At 48.6% G+C, this 24,137-nt stretch overlaps 1 protein-coding gene and 1 long non-coding RNA gene across 6 annotated transcripts in view; one reads left to right on the top strand and one right to left on the bottom strand.

Annotated features, from left to right (window-relative positions):
• Positions 1-9,877, bottom strand: part of LOC112546345 (uncharacterized) — a 48,893-nt gene extending 39,016 nt beyond the window's left edge. For all 3 annotated transcript variants that reach the window (XR_012902874.1, XR_012902875.1, XR_012902873.1), the window contains exons 1-2: positions 9,744-9,877; positions 7,868-7,990 (exon numbers count right to left, since the gene is read on the bottom strand). This is a non-coding gene — a long non-coding RNA (uncharacterized LOC112546345). The remainder of the gene's footprint in view (positions 1-7,867; positions 7,991-9,743) is intronic.
• Positions 1-24,137, top strand: part of DNAH8 (dynein axonemal heavy chain 8) — a 615,913-nt gene that overhangs the window by 505,595 nt on the left and 86,181 nt on the right. For all 3 annotated transcript variants that reach the window (XM_075925079.1, XM_025186355.2, XM_025186358.2), the window contains 3 exons: positions 13,206-13,373; positions 15,299-15,511; positions 22,397-22,534. In XM_075925079.1, the coding sequence (XP_075781194.1) occupies positions 13,206-13,373; positions 15,299-15,511; positions 22,397-22,534 (519 nt within the window). The remainder of the gene's footprint in view (positions 1-13,205; positions 13,374-15,298; positions 15,512-22,396; positions 22,535-24,137) is intronic.

Raw genomic sequence — 24,137 nt, forward strand, 5'->3', positions numbered from 1 at the left:
CCCTCTCCGCGGGGAAGGGGAGGGGTGTTGTGTGCGACCGTCGCCGCCTTTTGGGCTTACGCTGAGGTCGGGGCGTGGAGGAGTGGGGGACCCGGGCCCGCCCTCACCACCGGGTCCCAGCCCGAGGCCCTAAGTGAGATGGGTGCTTTAAAGCGCTCCCCTCACGGCAGGCGGGGCAGCTGCCCGAAACTCGCCTGCCCACGGGCGCCAGAACGGCCCCGCCTCGGACTCCTTCCACTCCCGCTGCGCCGGCCCCCCGGGCCGGTGCAGAGTCAAGTCACTTACCCCGTCGTAGATGCCGGGTTCGTCCCAGGGCGAGCCTCCAGTTGCCAGGGTCGTCTCCCTTGGTCGCCCGGAAGGCCGGGTGCTTGGGGTGCCGGGAAGCCAGGATGGCTGCCCACTCGCTTCCCCTTGCCTGGGCGTCCCGGCGCCCCTGTTATGGGCGCGGACGGGTGACGTCAGGGGCGTCAGCCCCGCCCCCTCCAGGGGGTCCCCGCGCGGCTCCGGCCGAAGCGTGCCCGCGGTTTCCCCCGTCTCCTCTGGCGCGCGCCTGCCCCCGCCTTTAGCCGCTGCGGAGCCGGCGGCGCCGCGCCGAGCGGCTTCTGGCCGTCCCTGGCCGCCGCTTTCCGCCGGAGAGGGGGGGCCTTCCCCGCTCCTAGTGCGGACCCTTCTGGGTCCGTCACACACCTCCCCCCTTTGGAAAGGTCGCCGTCCGGGGGGTGTCCTCCTATTCAGGAAAAGAAGTCTGCGTTAAGGTGGGTGGCCCCGGGTCGGTGCACTATTTCGAAGCAATAGGGTTGTAGGGCCAGGTACCACCGCATGATACGCGCATTGGTCTCTTTCATTGAGTTAAGCCAGACCAGCGGGGCGTGGTCCGTCACCAATTTGAATTTATTCCCCCACAAATAGTATCGCAAGGAGTCCACTGCCCATTTTACCGCCAATGCCTCCTTCTCAATAGTTGCGTAGGCTTGCTCCCGGGGCAGCAACTTGCGGCTAAGGTATAAGATGGGGTCGTCCCCATCTGGTCCCTCCTGCGTCAATACGGCGCCAAGTCCCACCTCGGAGGCATCTGTATAAAGAATGAAGGGTTCATCAAAGTTTGGCTGCCTTAACACGGGGGCGGAGGCTAGTTTTTCTTTTAGCATATAAAAAGCCCGCTCCGCCTGCGGGTTCCAACGTACTTTGGTGGGCTCTGAATTTCGTATCAGTTCAGTTAGGGGGGTCGCCACCGACGCGAACTGAGGTACGAACTTTCTGTAATACCCCGCCAGTCCCAAGAACTGGCGGACCTGTTTCTTGGTCGCCGGGATGGGGTATTCCCTCAATGCCTGCACTTTGCTGAAAATAGGTTTTAGCCTCCCCCGCCCCACCGTGTACCCCAGGTAAGAAACCTCATGCTGCGCGAAGCGGCATTTTTTTGGGTTGGCGGTGAGGCCGGCCTTCTGTAAGGCTGATAATACCGTTCGTAGATGTTCCAGGTGCTCTTCCCATGTCCGGCTATAGATGACGATATCGTCGATGTAGGCGGCGGTGAACTCAGCGTAGGGGGCCAACACCCGGTCCATCACTCTTTGGAAGGTCGCCGCTGCCCCGTGGAGTCCGAACGGCATAGTCCGGAACTGGAACAAGCCGAACGGAGTCGAAAAGGCGGTCTTCTCTTGGGCCTGGGGGTCTAACGGTATTTGCCAATACCCCTTGGACAAGTCCAATGTCGATATGTAGACCGCTTGTCCCAGCCGTTCCAATAGTTCGTCCACCCTTGGCATGGGGTATGCGTCGAACCGGGATATAGCGTTGACCTTCCGGAAGTCTATGCAGAAGCTTGTGGAGCCATCCGCCTTGGGGACTAGTACAATGGGGCTGCGCCACTCGCTCACCGATTCCTCTATAACCCCCATTGCCGCATTAACTGAATTTCCCGCCTCACGGTGTCCCATGCTTTCCAGGGGAGGGGACGCAGAGGTTCCCGCACAGTTCGGCCCACCTCTGTGACGATCTGATGGACCCCCATCGTGGTTCGGCCCGGGCACGACATGAGTGTCTCCTGGTACTGGTGGAGGAGGCCCCGCAGTTGCCCCTGCTGGACGGGAGTCAGGTCGGGGTTCAGGCTAGCCTCTACGGGCCCCGTCTCTGTTCCTCCCCATGGTCCTAGGTCCTCCTCCTCGGACGGGGGTGCAATCAGCAGGGTGTCACGGGGTACCCATTTCTTCAATAGATTAACGTGAAAGAGTTGGGTCCCCTGGCGTCGGCCCGACAGTCTGATCTCGTAATCGACCTCCCCCACTTTCTTGATAACCTCGAAGGGTCCTTGCCATTGCGCCAGGAGCTTCGACTCTTTTGTGGGTAAGAGTAGCATAACCCGGTCACCCGGTTGGAACTCCCGACGTCGCGCGTTAGCGTCGTAGTACCTGGCTTGGCGATGTTGGGCATCTTCAAGGTTCCGTCGGGCGTACGCCCCCAGCCGGCTCAGCTTCTCCCGGAGCTGCGTGATGTACTGCACTGTCCCTCGTCCGGTAGAAGCCTGGCTCTCCCATCCTTCCTTCAGGAGGTCCAGAATCCCACGGCACCGGCGGCCGTACAGCAGTTCAAAGGGGGAGAAACCCGTGGAGGCTTGCGGGACCTCTCGCACTGCAAACATAAGGCTAGGTAACATCAAATCCCACCCCCGGGGGTCCTCCAGCACGAATCGTCGCAGCATCTCCTTGAGCGTTTTGTTGAACCGCTCAACTAATCCGTCGGTTTGGGGGTGGTAGACTGAGGTTCGCAGCCGCTGGATCTTTAACATTTTGCACAACTCCTTAATGACCCTGGAGGTTACATTCGGGCCCTGATCCGTAAGGATGGCCTGGGGTAGCCCTACCCTAGAGAAGATCCGAAGCAGCTCCCGCGCTAGCGTCGGGGCTTTTGTGTTCCTTAACGGGCGTGCCCCAACTCCAGGACTTCCCGACGGAAGCGGGTGGGGACCACGAGTTGTTTCCGTACCCCCCCTTCTGCCTCCCTCGTGACCCTGTATAGGCGGTCGCCCCATACCTGGAACTGCGGTCCCTGCGGTGCCCTCTCTTCGCCCTGCCTTTGCTCGTCAGGGGTGCCCGCTTGGTCCCAGGCATGTTGGAGGGTGGGGTCCATCCTCTGCTCGGTCAGGAAGTCCGGCACCGTCTCGAGCTCCAGGCAGATCGCTCTCTCGTTCCCTGCTCCTGCCGGCGTCGGGTCGCCAGCCACCCCCCCTCGGCCTCCTTCGTCCGCCGGAGGGTCCTGTCCTTTTAGGAACAGCTCGAACCCGGGTCAGTCACGGCCGATGAGGACGGGGTACGGCAAAGTTTTGGCCTTCCCTATCGGCCAAACCCGGTCCTGTCCCCCTCCGGTTAGGCGGAGTTGGACCGTGGGGTATGCCTTCACGTCCCCGTGGACGCACCTCATCCACACGGGTTCGCCTTCTGGGTGCCCGGGTGGGACGAGGTCGGCCCTCACGAGGGTGACTGTGGAGCCCGAATCCACCAATGCCTGAACGGGGCGGCCCTCGAGCCATACTCGATGAACCAAGGGACCCCCTCTGGTTCCCCCATCCTTCCGGGGCCTGGCTGCCGCCCCTTGGCTTAGGGTGCAGTCCATTAAGGGGCATTCCCGCTTAAAATGCCCCTCCTGCCCGCGCTGGAAGCAGGGCCCTCTTCCTCCTTGACGGACCTCCCGTGGCCCCCCTTCGGGTCGTCGCTCGGCGTCTGCTTTCTCGGGCGTGGGCCGGGGCCAGACCGGTGCCAACCGGGGGGGGGGTGTCGCGTCCCCTGCGCCCCCCTGATGAGGGTTCTCCCCCTGGAGGCTTCCCCTGGGGCCGGGGCCCCCCTACCTTCGGGGCGGGCGGGGCGGCCCTTCCGGCGCCACCCTCTTCCCTCTCCGCGAGGAGGTGGGCTTCCATCAGCGTCACGGCCTCGTTGAGTGTTGCGGGCTGGTTCCGGCAGCCCCACCTTTGCCCGTCCCTCGGTAAAATGTGGATGAACTGCTCCATCCCCACCATTTCCGATACCTGGCTGCCCGTCTTGTGCTCGGGCTCTAGCCATCAGTTGGCCCACTCTTTTAGTCGCTGGGCTACCGCCCGAGGCCGGTCGCCCCCTCTAAACACTTCCTGCCGAAACTTCTGCCTGCAAGTCTCGGGGGAGTGCCCCACCTGATCTAGAATCGCCTCGCGGACCTTCGGGTAATTCAAGGCATCCGCTACTGCCAGGCTGCGGTAGGCGAGTTGGGCGGGTCCGCTTAAGTAGGGGGCCAACAGTGTCGCCCATTGGTCCGGCGGCCACCGGGCAGCCGTCGCCACCCTTTCAAAAGTCGTTAAAAATGCTTCTGGGTCGTCCTGAGGTCCCAACTTCGTCAGGCGCAGGGGTAAGTTGGGTCCTTCGCCCGATGTCCCCGGTGCTCCGACCGGGGTTCCCCATCGCCTCTCCACTGTCTGCCGCCACCGCTCCTGTTGGGCTGCTAATTCTTGGATCAGCAGCCTCTGATGTTCCTGGAACTGCGTGGTCAGCTGTTGGACTAGTTGGGCCTGTTGCTCTTGCTGGACCTGGCGTTGCTGCTGCTGGTTCTCGCTGAACCATTCGAGGAACGGTCGGGGCTCCATCAGGTCACCCGTTCCTTCTTCGCCCCACGCGGGCTCTGTCGGCCGGTTGGCCTGTTCACGTTCGTCTATGGGGAGGGAATTACCTCGACACCCACATTCTCCACCAGTGTGGCGGGTTTTAAGGGTGTGAGCCCCGCACCCCCAAATCCCCCGGGCTGAGCCAGCGGGGTGGGGTGGGGCTCTGCGAACCCACCGCCTTCCAAATGCCCAGTTGCCCCGCCCTCCGGGGTTCACGGGCGAGTCTGGCCCCAGGTGCGATCACCCCTCACCCCGAGTAGGGCCGAGGGGGCTCAGCGGACCCGGACCTGTAACTTCCCGGGCGGCCCCCGGCCGGGGGCCCGACCGAGGCTCTTGAGCCGTCCCTCTACTCTTTGCCCCCTTGCCTTGTTGCCCCTCTCCGCGGGGAAGGGGAGGGGTGTTGTGTGCGACCGTCGCCGCCTTTTGGGCTTACGCTGAGGTCGGGGCGTGGAGGAGTGGGGGACCCGGGCCCGCCCTCACCACCGGGTCCCAGCCCGAGGCCCTAAGTGAGATGGGTGCTTTAAAGCGCTCCCCTCACGGCAGGCGGGGCAGCTGCCCGAAACTCGCCTGCCCACGGGCACCAGAACGGCCCCGCCTCGGACTCCTTCCAATCCCGCTGCGCCGGCCCCCCGGGCCGGTGCAGAGTCAAGTCACTTACCCCGTCGTAGATGCCGGGTTCGTCCCAGGGCGAGCCTCCAGTTGCCAGGGTCGTCTCCCTTGGTCGCCCGGAAGGCCGGGTGCTTGGGGTGCCGGGAAGCCAGGATGGCTGCCCGCTCGCTTCCCCTTGCCTGGGCGTCCCGGCGCCCCTGTTATGGGCGCGGACGGGTGACGTCAGGGGCGTCAGCCCCGCCCCCTCCAGGGGGTCCCCGCGCGGCTCCGGCCGAAGCGTGCCCGCGGCTTCCGCCCGGGGCGCGAACCGGGGCGCCCGCGCCGGACGCCTCCCGGGCCCCCGGGGTTTCCCCCGTCTCCTCTGGCGCGCGCCTGCCCCCGCCTTTAGCCGCTGCGGAGCCGGCGGCGCCGCGCCGAGTGGCTTCTGGCCGTCCCTGGCCGCCGCTTTCCGCCGGAGAGGGGGGACCTCCCCCGCTCCTAGTGCGGACCCTGCTGGGTCCGTCACAGCTTGCTCGTCTATTCAACATAGGTGCGCATGCACCTCAGAAGGATCCATAGGGGACTAGATCCAATGCTCCCTACATTCCACGCTATATAGAACATCCCCTAAGCTCCCTCCCTCCTCAGTGCCTTCTTGCCACGAGTGATAGTGCTTGGAACAGTGTGCTCCAACTAAAGCTGTAGCTTTAGTTAATCTCTTCATTCAGTTGTAAATTATTTCCCTCTAGTTTATATATGTAAATAGTTAAATTAACAATTTGTTAATCCCTCTAGAGACTTAGCCTGGGGATGGGGCATGCCCCACTCCTCTGGCTTTAAAGCTGTGTCACATGCCACAGTCCTATGCCAGTCAGTGACCCACATGCTCACGGCCTCTGTTGTCTGGGAGAAACCCTCATCAGACAAGTGTCACATTTGCAAGTCTTTTCACCCCAGGTCAACAAAGGACAGAGGTATATGCTTAAAAGCCCTACTTATGGAGTTCGCTCTCTCTGCCTAGGACCAGCACTCAGACTCAGCACCGAGCACCAGCGCTTCAGTGCAGAGTGCTCCTCTAGCGCTATTGGCGTGATACTGCTCATTGTCCCCGACTCCATCTAAGAGAACAAAGAAGTTGGGCAAGGGCTTCTCCCAAGGCCAACGGCAAGAAGGCTGATCATACAGAAGACCCTCCATGGAAGAAGACCCTGCATAGGCTAACCAGAGGAGCCCTACCTGCTCCCTGCTTCCGAGGCCTTTCAGGTGGCATAGAACATCTCGATCATGCAAGTACTGCCTCCTTCAGCATCAGTCAGGCCTCAGCAAACAGGAAAGCCACCGTTTCCCCCACCAAGTTGTTCCTGGGTGAACAACTGTTCACCCAATGTTCCTGCTCTCTCATTTGGTCATACAGGACAGCTCCTTGTAGCCTCACCCAGTCAGAGAGAGACAGACTAGGGCTAGACGCCGAGTGTTAAGCATCGCTGATGTCAGGGTGCAGATCTATGGAGGCACGCGTCCCTTGGCAACAGTGGCACCATAGGGAACATCGCTCCTCATATGAGTCTCACAACACCAGGGATAATTCCCTGCCACCGTGGCACTGCTCTCCTCGCTGCAAAATACTTACTAGCACTGAGCTCCCCTAGGCATGGTGGTATGGCTCTCACAATTCTGCTCAACATCCTGGCACCAGCAATTATCTTCTCAACACCAGTCACCACTGGCCAGGAGCAGATCAAGGGATCACTATAGCTTTGTAGGCTGCCAGGCCCTTCACTCAATTACCGAGATCACCCTCATTACCCGATTCCGGTATTGGAGAGAGCACAGCACATGCTCCCATTCTTGGGCTTCAACCACTGTCTGCTCAACAGGTGCCACATCAGACTCTGCCTCACTGCCCGCTAGTGCAATCTTTGGCACTATACCTGGGACCATTCCAAATGTGCTGCAAATTGCACCTTTTGGCTTCAAGCATAATAGCCAGCACAGTGGTGCTCAAGGACTCCATGGGGTTTCCAGGTTCAGCCCAGGTGACCTGGTCAATAACCAAATCATCTGAAGCCTTTTTGGGATGTCTGTGTACAATCACCAGAGATGGCTAGGACAGTTACTCTCTAGTTGGAGAAGGGAATGGGAGATCAGCCCGCTTCATTGGACCCAAGCCTTATCTTCCTCATCACCCAATGAGGCTATAGTGGTTCCTCTTCCTGTGGTCCCAACTGATGACATGAATGCCCACCAGGACTTTCTGAAGAGGGTGGCAACCAATCTGGATCTCCAGGTGGAGGAAGTCCAGGAGATGGTTGGTCTTTGGCCAAGCAGTACCAGCCATCTCAAAGCAGTCTTGATGTGGAAAGTGGCATGGCTGCTCCTGTGCAGCCAGTCTTCGGAGGCCCAGAACTCAACGGAGGACTGCCTGTTTGATCGTGTGGCTGTATTTATTAAGCAAATGGACACAAAGTTCCATGGGCTCAGAGTCCTGTACAACTCTAAAAACCAGGGCCTGAGCAGAAGTTTAAGCCCCAACTGCCCCAGTCAAAAGGGCCCTACTCTTACCAAGACTCCGTCCAAGGGCATCCAAAGCTCTACTGTAGGGAGCAGCCTGGAGAGAGTGTTCACAAAGTGTATGTCAGTGATAGTGCTTACCTGAGACATTGGAGGATCCAGGTCTATCACTACCTAGACAACTGATTGGTCAAAGGTCATACTGAAGTCAAGGTTCAGAAGGCTGTCGCCCTTCTTCTCAGCATGTGCTGCCAGCTTTGTCTCCTGGTAAATGACAAAAAGTCATTGTTAAAGGATCGAGTTCATTGGTGCGGTACTCAACTACATTACAGCCAGAGCATCCATTCCCTTAGACAGGTTCAATGCTTTACTGGCCCTGATTCAACAACTATCCCTCATACCTCTAACCAACATGTGGGTTTGCCTTCACATCCTCAGTCAAATGGCAGCAAGCACCTATATAATGTGCCTTGCTAGTGTCACCCTTGTGCCGGGTAGGCCCGGCAGCAACCCAGGGCTGGGTTCTATATCTAGAAGTCCATCTCACACAGAACCGGCTCGAGCCCCCAACCAGTAGCCTGGGAAATTCACACACCCATTAGCACCTCTGAGAGGCAATGCTTCCCCACTCGCAAGCACAGAGTCTGAGTGTAGAAAAGAAACATTTAATGAAACAGAGAGAGAAGTCACATGGCATTAACTTGGGAAAATACCAAAACAGAGTTCATTGCCCAAACCATGAGCAAAGTCCAACACCTCAAGAGTCTCTGGAGTCCAGCAGCCCAAAACCTCCCAGAGTCCGACACCCCAAAAGTCTCTGTCCCTGGTCAGTGCCGCCCAGAGTTCAAAAGTTCACCTGCAGGGTTCTACCTCCCAACTTGGGTGGAAGGGAGGGCAGAGGAGTTGATAGGGGCACCTTACGTGGCCTGAGACCAACGGCGCCACCTCTCCGTATGGTTTTGCTGCAGCCTTTACCACGAGCCACTACGCCACGCTCCAACAGCTGTCTTGTTCCACTCCACTGGCCGCTCTGCTGGTCGCCTGCCGCCGCTCCTACCAGCCGCCTGCCATTCCCACCAGCTGCTCCGCTGGTTGCCTGCCACTATTCATACTGGCCACCCACTGGTCATTCCCATCAGCCACTCCGCTGGCTGCAATGGGTCCGAGCCACTCCCCCACACTCCCAGCCAAACCAGTTATTTTAGCACTTAGGGATTTCAATTCTTTAGCCATCACCTAGACTGGCAAAAGATTCCAGCTTCCACTGGACTAGCAACAAAAAGACTCCTCATGGAGTCTGCTTCAGGTCTGTCCTTAAAACAAAAGGGGGAAAGAGGCAGGTTGGGCCAGCCTTACAGCTTACACCTGGCAGGCATGAAGCAGGCTGATTCAAGCCCTTTGGCCCTTCCCCACAAACTGAGTTCACTCAACTCTGGAAGGGGGGAGACTTGTTCCTCGGAGACCTCTTATAATGATGATGTCTCTCCTGCAAACACTGGTGTCATGTTTTACAGTTCCCACATTTAGGGATAGCATGATTTGTGACCCCCACAACAGCCCCAAATTATTTACAATACACCACATTCCTTTCCAACACTGATCCTCCATCAGCCCTGGCTGAGTTAGATTTACATAACCACACCTTCCCCCTCCTGGCTGTGGTTAAAAGTAAAAGGTTCGGAAATGTGGCTAGTCCTAGGGAGGTGCAGAAACAGGCAAACTATTACTAAATATCTTTTAAACTTTGATTAGAATACTTCTAATTATAGTTTTTCTTTATTAGTCTCTTACATGTGTGGCCGCCAAATAACTATTAGTAGGAGCAATAAGCAAAGTACAATACAATAAATGAAAATTCCCTGAGCTTTTTCTAAGTCCCAATAGTTGTCAATAAGGGACCAGGGATTATCAACAGTTACGTTTACATCAATCTTACTCATAAGTCTAATTATTTATCTAAAACTCTTAACAATACTACTTAACAAAACTTTAACTAAATTTAGATAGCAATACTCACACTTAGAAAAAACACAAAGTACAACAGCAACAACAGCATAGTTGGTATACGTTACACTCTACAGGAACTCGTTTGGTTCAGTGAGCGGGAGGTGGCCTTCGGGTGATCAGTCCTTGGGCCTGGCTCGTATTCTGCCATCCAATGTTTATTCGGGATTCCTCAGTTTGATACAGGAGGGGAAGCTGTTTTATAGAGAAAGCTTTTGCGCGCTTTTTGTGATAGGCTAGCAGACACTGTCTGCTAAGTGACAGGGGAAACGGGGTGAGATGGTTTCCTGTTTTTCCTTTTCTGCCTTATCGGGCATGGCACAGTCAGCACAACTAGCATGAACTTTACATGAACTTTTTAGGTCTGGTTTTGGTTCCTGTTCGTCACTGACCTTTAAGTTACATAGTGTAAGGGTTTTCATCAAGGGGAAGTTGACCTTTTGCTTGGATGGCAATACGCGCGAGAGGCCTGGCCAGCAAAGAGCCTGCTTCCACACTGGCATTAACTGTATTTACATATCAACAATTAACAGTTAATTATCTTGCAGTGCTAAACAATTGGAGTGAGCACACCCACCCCCAGAGCAGTTCCCTCCTTTTAGCTGTCTGATAACAAGCAGTAGTTCAGTCCCTGCTTACACTAGGTCCAGGATGTGCCTGCTCCAACTATTGCTAGTGTAAGTGTATCCCCTCAACACAACACTCACTCGATCAGGTGGTCAGGGTACTGGCACACATCCTAGATATCCTGAAATGATGGAATGAGTGGGACAGTCTCATGTCCAATGTTCCCTTTCAGCAGCTTCCACACTTGAGGGAGCTGGTGTCTGATGCCTCAGACAAGGGATGAAGCATTTACCGTGGATCACTCTGAACACAGGGACAATGGTCTCTGGAGGAGAGGAGCCTGCACATAAACATTAGGGATCTCAGGGCAGTCCAAAACATGTGCAAAGTATTCTTACCTCACCTGTCATGCAGCGTGGTTCAAGTTCTTATGGACAAGATGGCCACCATGTTCTACATCAACAAACACGGAGGAGCCCACACTGCGCCATACTGTGAGGAAGCAGTTTGACTCTGGACTCCTGTGCTCTCTACAGCATCTCATTGGAAACACAGCATCTCCCTGGAGCCCAGAACGTAATCAGACTGCCTGAACAGAGTGTTTTCATCTCACCATGAGTGGTCTTTGCATCACAGCAAAACACAATGCTCCAGGTTCTGCTTCAGGCAGTATTTAGAAGAAGGCTCCATCATGGACGTCTTTCTTCTCCATTGGATGGACAGTCTTATGTATGCATTCGCCCCATTCCTATTGATCAGCAAGGTCCTCCAGAAAATCAGGTAGGAGGCTGCAATGGTAATATTCATTGCAGCAGCATGGCTGCGCTAGCACTGGTTCAGCCCACTCATAAGTGTTCTTCAGCAGACCCCTTGTCTGTTGCCATTTTGCTAGGATCTCTTGTCCAAGGATCATGGCTGCCTCCTCCACCCAGACCTATGGCCACTCTACCTCACAGCATGGTTGCTCCATGCTTGAACCTACAGGAGCAGAACTGTTCAGCAGAGGTGCAACAAGTGCTTCTGTAAAGTAGGAAGCCCTCAATTCCATCTATTTAAACTGCAAAGTGGACCTGATTTTCACTCAGGTCTTGAGCTAGTTTCAATCAAAGTGCATCTTGCTGCATTCTACACTTTACATCTGTCAGTTCAAGGTCATTCAGTTTTCTCAAATGACGTCACATTTTGAGGGGCCTGGAAAGACTCTTCCCTCAGACTACGTCTACACTGGCCCCTTTTCCGAAAGGGGCATGTTAATTTCAGAGGTCGTAATAGGGAAATCCGCGGGGGATTTAAATATCCCCCGCGGCATTTAAATAAAAATGTCCGCCGCTTTTTTCCGGCTTTTAGAAAAGCCGGAAAAGAGCGTCTACACTGGCCCCGATCCTCCGGAAAAAGCGCCCTTTTCCGGAGGATCTTATTCCTACTTCAAAGTCTAGACGCGGAGTGGTTGACAAAGGCAGCCTTTGTCGACTGCTCTGATATGCCTCGTGAAACTAGGTTTACCGGAGCAGTCGACAAAGGCTGCCTTTGTCGACCGCGCCATGCCTAGACTGCCACGCTGTGCCAGATCAGCTGATTGTTGGCACAGCGTAGTGGCCATGTTTATTTTAATGAAGCAGGGATTATTTAAATCCCCGCTTCTTTGACTATGCCAAATAAACCGTTGACTAAGTCATGTAGTCTAGACACAGCCCAAGAGTGGAATGGGCATGTACAACATATCTCAAAAACAGTTATGGAAGGTTAGTAACCATTTTTAAAGGGGCTAATAGATTCTGCAACACCTTCCACCCTGACTTGGAAAGTATTCTCTTAGTACAAAAATGGCTTTCCTTTAACTTGTTAGAATATTCATATTTTTCCATATTTCCTTAGCAAGACTGAGTCTGAAGGATAGATACCCTCTCTCCCATTAATGGATTTTATGTAGTTCTTTCTGGAACTAAATGGAAAGGAACAAAATTGGTAAGAGGAATCATAGGAAGAGCAGTTAACAAATGATGAAGGACTGCTGCATTTCACATCTTAATTTAATTGATCCACTGTACTCAAAACACACAAGCAGAGAACCATGGGGAAAGGAGGAAGGAGTGCAGAGAGATAAAAGAATCAGTATGTCATATTGATTCAATCTGCTGCTCTGGTACTAATATTTATGCCAGGACAAGGGTTTAGTCAGTCATAAGCATGAAGAATCAAGCATTAACCACTCAGAAACACTGAGATCTATGTTGATAATAGGATGTGTCAGACTTTCAAAACTCTTGCACATGTCCTGAAAATTCCATTCTGTGGATGTAATTGCCTCTTTGCTATGCACACAACAGCATGCATATATTTTGTTGGCACAAATTAGGCTACTGGTTTAGATAGGTTGACATAATTTTTCTCTAATCACGTCACTTCATTTACAGATAGTCTTTATCTAAGCATGGATCGCCAAGTGTCAGTACTAGAAAGTAAAAGAACAGAAATAAAGGACTTTAATGCCTTCTCAATGCCTCCATTTACCAAATGCCCACACAAGCTATTTTGTAGACCATGTATATTCTTACATCATGAACCTTAAACTTCAACACCAATTTACAATTCATTAGTATGAAATATAATCACTTAATTCCATAGTGCTGGTATCATGTGTATATAATTTTGATAGTCACATGGGGATGGAGCAAGTAAATACCTGTGGTATGTATATTTCTTAAAATAAGTTTCAGGGGAACAATTAAAAAGTTTAGTAAAGTAATCCTAGTAGTTCATATGTGCTATAATTTCATAGATCAAATTTCCCTCAAACACAAAAACAAAAATTGGAATAATAATAATAATAATATGATATTCAATGAAAAAAATCTATGAAATGGTATTGAGCAGTAAGTCTACTTTCTCCTTTCTCCCCCCACTATAGACTATCAAGCCAGTAGATATTGCTACAGTTCGGAAACTTGCAAAACCCCCTCATCTAATCATGAGGATTATGGATTGTTGTTTGTTACTATTTCAAAAGAAAATAGACCAAGTCACACAGGATCCAGAAAAGCCTTGCTGCAGACCATCTTGGGGAGAGTCACTGAAAGTAAGTAAAATTTCCAGGAAGGAAGTCTTGAATATGTTGTAAAACAATAAAAAGCAGAACATCAGAGAATTATGGTGCTAAATCCTTGTTCAAAATAAATACATACATCCTTAAAACATGAGCACAAACATATGCTTTTGGAGCAGCAGAGATATGCTAATATATTCTGCTTGATAACACACATTTTGCTATGTGCTTAGTGGTAAGTGTGTTGCCTGAAGTTTTGATGCACAGATACATAAAGGGCAGTGTCCAATCTTTCAGAGTAAAATTGCAAGAATGAGGAAATGTAGCTCTAATCTTGTCTGACATTGGACAAGCTTAGCACCTCTGAAAATCAGGGTATATTTCTTTAGGGCTTGTCTATGTCAAAAGTTGACCTGCTTTAGGTGTACACAATTAGTTAAACAGGTATAGCCACCCTCCCCGGTATGAATGATGTTACAAATGAAGTTATTCTGTTATAAACATGTGTAGACTGGTATAGTTTATTTCCACATGGAAAGAAGCTATACCAATATACAAAACCTTTATATTTGTAAGTCTCAGAGTGATAGCCATGTTAGTCTGTAACTTTCAAAAACAACGAGTAGTCCTGTGGCACCTAAACCTGGGTCTATACTAGGGAGTTATTTCAAAATAAAACCCAATATTTTGAAATAACAAGTGGAGCGTCCACACTATCAAGCCTGTTATTTCAAAATAAGGGGCTGGTTATTTCGAAATAATAACTCCTACTTTCCACAAGGAATAACAGGGGGTATGTCTACACTACCCTGCTAGTTCGAACTAGTGGGGGTAATGTAGTCATCCGCAGTTGCAAATGAAGCCCGGGATTTGAATTTCCCGGGCTTCATTTGCATGAAGCCGGCCGGCGCCATTTTTAAATGCCAGCTAGTTCGAACCCCGTGCCGCGTGGCTACACGTGGCATGGAGTAGCTAGTTCAGATTAGGCTTCTAATCCGAACTAGCTGTACTCCTTGTTCCACATTCGGATTAGAAGCCTAATCCAAACTAGCTACTCCGTGCCGCGTGTAGCCGCGTGGCACAGGGTTCGAACTAGCTGGCATTTAAAAATGGCGCCGGCTGGCTTCATGCAAATGAAGCCCGGGAAATTCAAATCCTGGGCTTCATTTGCAACTGTGGATGACTACATTACCCCCGCTAGTTCGAACTAGCGGGGTAGTGTAGACTTACCCAGGGTGTGTCTAAACTACATGGCTACATGTCTGGCATGGCAAGCTTCCAAAGTGAGAAGAGCAACAAAATTATTAAAGGCCCAGAAAACATGAGCTATGAGGGAAGACTGAAAGAATTGGGCTTGTTTAGTTTGGAAAGGAGAAGAGTGAGAGGGAACATGATAGCGGTTTTCAAGAATCTAAAAGGGAGTTAGAAGGAGGTGAGAGAAAAATTGTTCTCCTTGGCCTCTGATGATAAGATAAGAAGCAATGGGCTTAAGTTGCAGCAATGGAGGTTTAGGGTGGACATTAGGAAAAACTTCCTAACTGTCAGGTGGTTAAACGCTGGAATAAATTGCCTAGGGGGGTTGTGGAATCTCCATCACTGAGATATTTAAGAGCAGGCTGGATAAATATCTATCAGGGATGATCTAGACAGAGCTTCAGCCTGCTATGAGGGCAGGGGACTGAACTTGATGATCTCTCAAGGTCTCTTCCAGTTCTAGTGTTCTATGATTCTGTGAAAATAAACTCTCTTAATTTTAAAATAAAATTAAGGATAAAAGGTTAGCTAATTAAAAACATAGGACGAGTTTGTGCAATAAAATTTGGCCTTTTCATATTAATTTTACCAGATTTATCCTTCTGTATTTAGGGTTGTTTTCTAACAATTAATCATGAAAGATCACATTTTTGAATGTAGATTGTCAAAAGTTACTAAAGCTTATTTTTGTTTTGTTTTTGCAGCTTATGAGTGGTCCATTCCTTCAGAGTCTCCAACAATTTGCTAAGGATAGTATCAATGAAGAAACAGTAGAATTACTACAACCTTATTTTAACATGGAAGACTATACTTTTGAGAATGGTAAAAAGGTCTGTGGTAATGTGGCCGGACTCCTGTCTTGGACACAAGCCATGGCAACATTTTATGGCATTAACAGAGAAGTATTACCTCTTAAGGTAAAAATAATCTTTGTTTTTATACTTGTAATTAGTGAATTTATAAGATTCAGAAGTATATACATTATTTTATTTTGATGTATTCTATCAGCGTTGGTCCATTAAAATTGACATATCAAGTGATGTTATGAATAAGAAAAAAAGAACTTTCCAAATTTGCAGAAAATAGTCATGGAATGAATAAATGGATTTTCACTCTTTCTCCATCAAAGACCCAGAATAATCTTGACCTCCCTTACGAAGTTGTATCTGCTGCATGCCAGGGAGGTCTCTCAAATGTTAAAAACTCTAAGGGCATATCTACATTATAAGATAAGGTTGAATCTAACATGTTCAATTTCTCGGCACCTGATTTTGAGAAGGCGAAGGTCCATGTCCTCATTAAGGGCAAAAATTGAATGTTTTCTGAAGTAGCGCGTCCTCACTATGTAGCCTGCCATCAACACAGAGAGCGATGCACCATGGGTAGCCTGGCAGTCTGGGCGATGCTTCTGGTGCTTTCTGAGTCCAAAACTCGGCAGTGGGTGGTTAGAGGGGCTCACGTTGGCCTCATCCTATAATGTACTCCTCTAGTCCCTGCTCCCTTGCATGGCATAAAGGGAAAGCAGTCTGCTCAATTCTGCTGGTGCCCTGGTAGCCCATGTAGATTCCAGAGCACCGCGAGCATGGAGTCTGGTGTGCAGGAAAGCATCATGATGCTCATGTCTGTGGTGTACCTTGGCGCTGTACTTTGACAGTGTACACATGCTGCTCCACCAGGAAGAAGATGAGCACAAACCTCGGCGTGTCATGGAGGTACTGTTCAGACAATGCATGGCACTCATCCTAGTGCAGTTGCCAGTCAATCATCTGGACACAGTGCCATGCCAGTTCTAGTGTCAGGAGATAAAAGCGCAGACTGTTGAGACCGCATTGTGATGCAGAGATGGGATGATCAGCAGTGGCTGCAGAACTTCTGAATGTGCAAGGCCACATTCCTGGAACTCTTTGAAGGGCTTTTCCCTGCCCTGAGGCACCAGGATACCTGCATGAGACCTGCTTTGACTGTGGAAAAGCTCATGGCAATTATTCTATAGAAGCTTGCAATACTAGATAGCTACTGGTCAGTCAGGAATCAGTACGAAGTGGGGAAATCTACAGTGGATGGTGTCGTCATACAAGTAGCCAAAGCCATCAATAACATTCTGCTATGGAGGGTAGTGACTCTGGAGAATGTGAACAGCCTTGAGGAGGGCTTTGCTGCCATGGGATTCCCTAACTTCAGTGGGGCCATAAATGGAACACACATCCCCATCTGGGCCTCCGACCACTGTGCCCTCAGAGTACATCAACTGGAAGGAGTACTTTTCCATGGTGCCACAGGCACTTGTGGACCAGAAGGGCTGTTTCACTGACATCCATGTGGGATGGTCAGGAGAGGTGCATGATGTTAAAAACTCTAAGGGCATATTTACATTATAAGATAAAGATGTTAGATTCAACCTTAGGAACTCCTATCTCTTCTGAAGGATGCATACTGGAACTTTCTTCACCAGCTGGACAATCAGAGTTGGACAATCAGCCTACTCCTTGTTCTCATGGCTCAAGAAGCCCTACATGGGCAGTCTGGACCCTGCAAAAAGGAGTTCAACAACAGGCTGAGCAGCTGCAGAATGGTGGTGGAATGTGCATTTTGACATTTAAAGGGGAGGTTTAGAAGTCTCATGACACAGATGAACCTCAGCAAACACAACATTCCTTTTGTTGTGTGCTCCATAATGTGTGCAAGAACAAGGAGGAAACTTTTCTGGCAGGGTGGGGGAGTGAGGCAGAGCACCTAGCCAGAGAGTGTGAGCAGATGGACACCAGCATCATAAAGAAAGCCCAGCAATGGGCAGTGCTAATCAGAGAGGCCTAGAAGGACAGTTTTATGCAAGGCCTCTTTTGAGACTCTGCTATGTGGCTCTCCACGATTTGCCCCTGCATTCCCTTTGTATTCCTTTAATCCCCCACCTTTAATCCCCCACCTCGCCCCTGCAGGTCAAGCAATAAAGAGATTTGTCCAAAGAACAGGAGTTTTTAATTAAGGGAAAACAACAGGGAAAGGAATGAACTGGGAACCAGAAGGAGAAAGGGGGGAGGGACTCAGAGATGGGAGTGGGACTGATAAAGCTAACATATTACATATAAGAATTACAGAAATCTGTTACATTATAAGAATTAATGTGGGTACCTACAGAAAATACAGCAGTAGCTCTGTGAGTGAAAGGCATAGGTCCCTCACTAAAGGCTACTTGGGTCAATTATCTCCTGAGGCTAGGATCTGAAATGGATCTTGGTGTGAGATTGGTTCCTTTCTGTGCCTACCAGCTTACAGAACTTCTTTTGCAAAAATCCCATAGAGGGAAATCTGCAGGCCCTCTCAGATAATGACAGAGGCCCAGGCCATTTTGAGTTTAGAGGCCCCAGCCCAGCCTCAGACTACTTTGTGTTTAGAAGCCCCAGCCCAGCCCCAGACCCCCAACATATCTAACTTCTCATCCACAGGGTCACACTAAAACCAAAAGAATATATGAAAATGAACACTTGAGACATTTATTTATTAACAATTAAATCATTATACTAATAGCATATATATTAAAAATGTAACTTTAATTGTAAGTTTCCACTGCAAGCAAAACTCTTCAGTTTAGCAATGCTTTTCTGGCTTTGTGCAAACTCCTTTATAATTGAAGAAAAATCTAATTTACGTGCAACATCACTGTTCATGTTAAGAATTGTGAGCTCATTCAAATGCTCTTGTCCCACTGCAGAACAATGATAGTTCTTTACTTGTTTTTAACATATTGAATGTGCATTTACCTGAAGCCATGGATGCACGGAGACTGACAAAAATAGGTAATGAAATTGTGATATTAGGAAATATAGTCAACAGACCAAGATCGAATATTTCTTGAAGCAGTTATGTTGGCTTGCAGTCCAATTAAAGTTGGTGGAATGTTTACACTTCAGGAAGATGATCTTATCACAGAGATCTCTTGAAATTTCATTCTTGCAACTTTGTTGAAAGTATTCAGCTGCTGAATGTAGATTTTCATCACTTAGCTCTCTGAACTCCCAAAGGAATCCAGAAAGGATACAAATTTGTCACAGTGATTCACATCGACGTGTATGACCATATTTGATGAACTTGATAGTGCCTTTCTGCATCAGACTGAGATGTTAGGCTGCAATTGTTGGACAACTCAGATTAAATGTCAACACCCTGTGCTACTGATTTGAACTCGGGATTGTGTTCCTTTGATCATGAATAATGTTATCCCTCTCAACATCTAACGTAGCATTGCGTGTTTCAGTTACAAGATTGAAACAGGTAATTGCTGCTTCAGAATTTCCCAGTTTTGAGGACTGCTACTGAAGAGGTTATACAATTGTTCGATTGTTCCAAAGTATGTGATTGCTTCCTTCCATGATTCAGCGCAATCAATGCCGACAAGATTTAGTGTGTACAGGCAGTCCCCGGGTTACGTACAAGATAGGGACTGTAGGTTTGTTCTTAAGTTGAATTTGTATGTAAGTCGGAACTGGTACATATTGTAGGGGAAACTCTAGCCAAACATTTCTCCAGAGCTCAGTTTTATTCTCCCACACCTCACTTCCCTCAGTCCTTTATTCTCAAGCTGAGGTGTCTGCTGAGAAAAGCCGCTCTGCGTCTCCCTGGTCTGCTGAGGGGAGGGCGGTAGCTTTGTGTCTCCCTGGTCTGCTGGGGAGAAGCAGCTAGTGCGGGGTTGCCTCATGCTGTTTATAAGTAGGGATCCGATGTAAGTCGGATCCATGTAACCCGGGGACTGCCTGTATTTGCAACAACTGGAGAAAATACAGTTTGCATTTTGCTCAAAAAGGACTGCTTCTACTCAGTTGTTCTTCCCAGCCATATTGTATCCATTGTCATAGGCTTTGTCAATGCAGACTTTAAAATTTAATTTGAAATGTTCCCAAATTTTAATACATGAGCGGGAATTTCTTTTCCAGTTTTTTTTTGTGAGAAATTATTGAACAAAATGAATTGTTCTTCAATTGAAACCTTTGAACTTCCTACAATTTTAACATATCAAACAACCAAGGCTGTCTGTTCTTTATGAGAACAGTTTGGAGTTGCATCAATAATAATTGAAAAGTACTTTGCCTGTCATATCTCTTCAAGAAATTTTGTTTACACAGATGTTACATACAGCTCAATACATTTGTTTTGTATTCTGGCAGACCGATAATAGACTTGCATGCATTTTCTGCTCTCTATCTGTTGCTACTGTTGACATTTCTGTGTCTTGATTAATGAGCTCCTCATTTTGATGCAGTGGCACTGAAATGCCATTTGTGTGTACAAAGTTTGCATTATCAGAACTGGAAGTGTCACTGTCAGTATGGTCACCGTCTAATGACTGAGGTGTCCTTTCTAGGGTTATGTCTAGACTGCATCCCTCTTTTGAAAGAGGGATGTAAATTAGACATTGAAATTGCAAATGAAGCTGGGATTTGAATTTCCAGCACTTCATTTGCATAATTGTGTCACGGCGTTCTTTCGAAAAACACTGTTTTGAAAGTGAAACCTTGCGGAGTACAGGATCTTTCCAAAAAAGGCTTTTCTTTTAGAAAGAACCACATCTAGATCATGGTTTCACTTTCAAAATAGCATTTTTCGAAAGAACACCGTGTTGCTATTATTCAAATGAAGCACAGGAAATTCAAATCCCGCCTTCATTTGCAATTTTGATATGTCTAATTTATATCCCTCTTTTGAAAGAGAGATGTAGTTTAGACATAGACTATGAGAAATTATGTTATTGGCTTTAAACTCTTAACTGCTGCTTCAGTCTGTTGCTTTTGCCATCTCTTACTTGCACCTCTTTCAAATCTTTACTTCGTTTTTATAAAGGGATTCTTTTAAAACACAGTAACACATAATACATTAATTCACTAAAGGCTATTGATTATACAAAATTTTAAATTGTATATACTTTGCAAAAAATGTTGCATTACAACTGTTTGGGAGTGTTATTTACTACGACATTTATAGCCTTATTTCAAAGTCTTGAAATTTCACCTTCTAACATGTTCCCATTATTAAATTCCTCTAATAACTGGCGCATTATAATAAATATGAACATAGGGTGATTACCATATTAGATATAAAGTTTATTAAAGAACTAGAATTAAAAGTTTATTATCACAAAAAAGCCTTTAAAGATCAATCTAAAACTGGATGAAGAAGTAGCTTAGGGTATGTCTACACTACCCTCCTAGTTCGAACTAGGAGGGTAATGTAGGCATACCGCACTTGCAAATGAAGCCCGGGATTTGAATTTCCCGGGCTTCATTTGCATAAGCGGGGAGCCGCCATTTTTAAAACCCCGCTGGTTCGAACCCCGTGCAGCACGGCTACACGGGGCTCGAACTAGGTAGTTCGGACTAGGCTTCCTATTCCGAACTACCGGTACACCTCGTTCCACGTTCCACGAGGTGTACCGGTATTTCGGAATAGGAAGCCTAGTCCGAACTACCTAGTTCGAGCCCTGTGTAGCCGCGCTGCACGGGGTTCGAACCAGCGGGGTTTTAAAAATGGCGGCTCCCCGCTTATGCAAATGAAGCCCGGGAAATTCAAATCCCGGGCTTCATTTGCAAGTGCGGTATGCCTACATTACCCCGCTAGTTCGAACTAGCGGGGTAGTGTAGACATACCCTCACAGCTGAGCCTGGTAAGGCTATTGTATATGGACCCACATAAGAAAAAACAGGAATACAAAAATCTCCTATGCAGATATAAACATCTAATTTGAAGGTTAAACTCGCCCTCAGACCAAGCAAAATCACTTTACAGTAACAGAATTAATTACGACTTTCAAAACCTCTAAACTATGCAAAGACTGTAAACAGCATTTCACAATGTAGAATCACCAATCACAGAAGTTACTCCAGTCTCCAGTCACACAGATGAAAACTCAGATGTGGCTGAAAAATTGGTACAGGCCTGAGGTCCCACAATGGTTTAAATCAATTCTTTGCAGATTTATAGAACGTCTTTTGTTGTCTCTGTTATAACTGCAAGTTATATAATAAAAGGAAATGACTTGATAGAAAAATGTCAAAATTTGAGGACTCTTTGTCTCTTGAGGCCCAGGCCAAATGGCCCTCCTAGCCCCTGCTCTGATAGGGCCTGGAAATCTGCACCATGATTTCCAAGCTTTTGTAGTAATCTTGTTGTCATTGTTAGAGATATCACATCTATATTACAGCTGCGAAGAGCAACAGTATATTGCAGGCTAATAATCTAAAGAAAAGGGGCCAAAAGGTTTCCTGTCATTAGTAAAAATATCTAGGTGGCTGCAATTGAGTGGTTTATTGGCCTATGACTATGGTTTTCAAGGAATGTCAGGTTATGATCCCAGACAAATCTTCCAAACTCATGATCAGCTGCTACTGAAGAACAATGAATTATATAAATAAAATAAATCAAAAGTCTGAACAATAAAGCCCCACAGGATGTTCTCTTTTCCAGGAACCTGATTATAATGCTTTTTTTAACATCTTCTTTCTTCCTCAGTAAGGCATTTGGTGTCTTCTCAGAGCAGAATATTATTTTAGAATAGAAATAAAATTGGCACTCTGGAGCAGAAATCCAAATTTTTTTTAACACAAAAATCATAAGTACAGATTTAAAAGTATGGATTTAAGTGCCATTTATTGGAAAAGATAATATTTTAAAATGCACATTTTATGGTGATTTATTTAATAAAGATATTGTGCACAAGTTTGTATCTCTGTCCATGTTGACTAACAATGGAGAAGATTTAAAATAATAGAATTTTTGATGTATTTCATTATTGTTTAACAATGCTTTATTCTTAGTCTAATTTAGCAAAACAAGAAGGACGTTTGAAAGTAGCTAATGCAGAGTTAGCCACGGCTCAAGCATTATTAGATGAGAAACAAGCTGAATTGGATAAAGTCCAGGCGAAGTTTGATGCAGCAATGAAGGAGAAAATGGTGAGATAAAAATATTGCATGAATATAAAAAATTGTTTGCACACTTACTGGTTCAAAATGTTCAGAATACAATGAAAGACACATTTAATGTTTGCCTGGCAGACATTAAAATAATCTGAAATTGCAACAAATGGCTCCATTTAAACCCCTCTTCTTTGTGATGGAATGGCTCAAGGAATAATTTCCCTTTATAGAAAAGTGATTTTTAAAGAACAGCATTTTGCTGTCATTTGCATATCTATGTCGATGCTTTTTGCTCAAGAGGTTTTTGCGCAAAAACAAGCAGTGTAGATGGGTCCGTGTCGGGGGGCTCCCCCCTGGTTTGGGGTCGCCGCCCCCATACGGGACATAGTTCAGCTCACCTGGGCCTAGCCCCAAAGTGCAATGCCCCTCTTTTAGGGGTAATACGGCCCACTGGCCTAGTCCCAAAGTATGCTGCCCCTGTATCAGGGGAAATACGGCCCACTGGCCTAGTCCCAAAGTCTGCTGGCTCTGCGGCCTAGTCCTCGGGCTGAGCTCCCCACTCACTGGGGTTCAGGGCAGGAGGGATAGGGGGGCCCGGGCCCTCCCTCTCCACCGGGCCCCGACCCAGGGCCCTCTGAGCAGCGGGTGACTCCCACACTGGCTCGGCGGGGGTTCCTCCCCACAACGCACCAAGTCCTCAGGGGCTTTTCCAGCTCCCTGCCCTGGGTCACTTCCTACCCCCTGCCCCCGGCCTGTAGCGGTCCCACCTGTTGGCGTTGGTTGGGTGGCTGTTGCAACACTTCTCCAGTCAGCGTCAGGGTCGGCAGTGTCTGGTCCGGTGCCTGGGTCACACTGGGTCGGCCGCCGGCTCTGTTGCTGGGGGCTTGCTCGGCTGGGGCCTGGCAGCAGCACGTTCAGTAATCCTGGTGACTCCTTCTCTGGCAGCTGGGTGCTAGCTCCAACTTGGGCCGTGGTCTGCCCCTTCTGAGCAGGCCAGCAGCCTTTTATACCTTGGCTCCCCTCAGAGCAAGCCCAGTAGGGCTGTGTGGGTGGGGCCCTCTCCGCCCCCGGCTCCAGGTGGTTTCCCTGGGCTTGAGTGCGGGGATGGACCGCCCTGTCACAGTCCGTTTTATGCAAAAAACCATTTTGTGCAAGATTCTGTATACCTCCTTTTTTGAGGCATAAGGGATCTTGTGCAAAAGGTTTTTTTTGTGCAAAACAGACCCATCTACCCTGCTTGTTTTTGAGCAAAAACCTCCTGTGCAAAAAGCATCAGCAGAGATATGCAAATAACAGCACAAAAAATGCCAATGAGTGCTTCATTAGCATACTCTGTGCTGACAAATACCTGCAGTATAGATGTTACCTGAAGGTTTTATAACGTAGCTAGGAAAATTGTTTATTTTAAAAGGCACGTGTGTGAACATTGGGACCAGGAACCAATAAAAGCTGCACATCTATTCAGGGCTTTGAAGGCACAGTAGCAGGTTCAGATGTTGGCTTCCTCAGTTTGTTTGTTTGTTTGTATTTTTCTTTCTTTCTTTCTTTCTTTCTTTCTTTCTTTCTTTCTTTCTTTCTTTCTTTCTTTCTTTCTTTCTTTCTTTCTTTCTTTCTTTCTTTCTTTCTTTCTTTCTTTCTT

Source organism: Pelodiscus sinensis, chromosome 3 (genome assembly GCF_049634645.1).
Source record: "Pelodiscus sinensis isolate JC-2024 chromosome 3, ASM4963464v1, whole genome shotgun sequence".
Classification (NCBI taxonomy): domain Eukaryota; kingdom Metazoa; phylum Chordata; order Testudines; family Trionychidae; genus Pelodiscus; species Pelodiscus sinensis.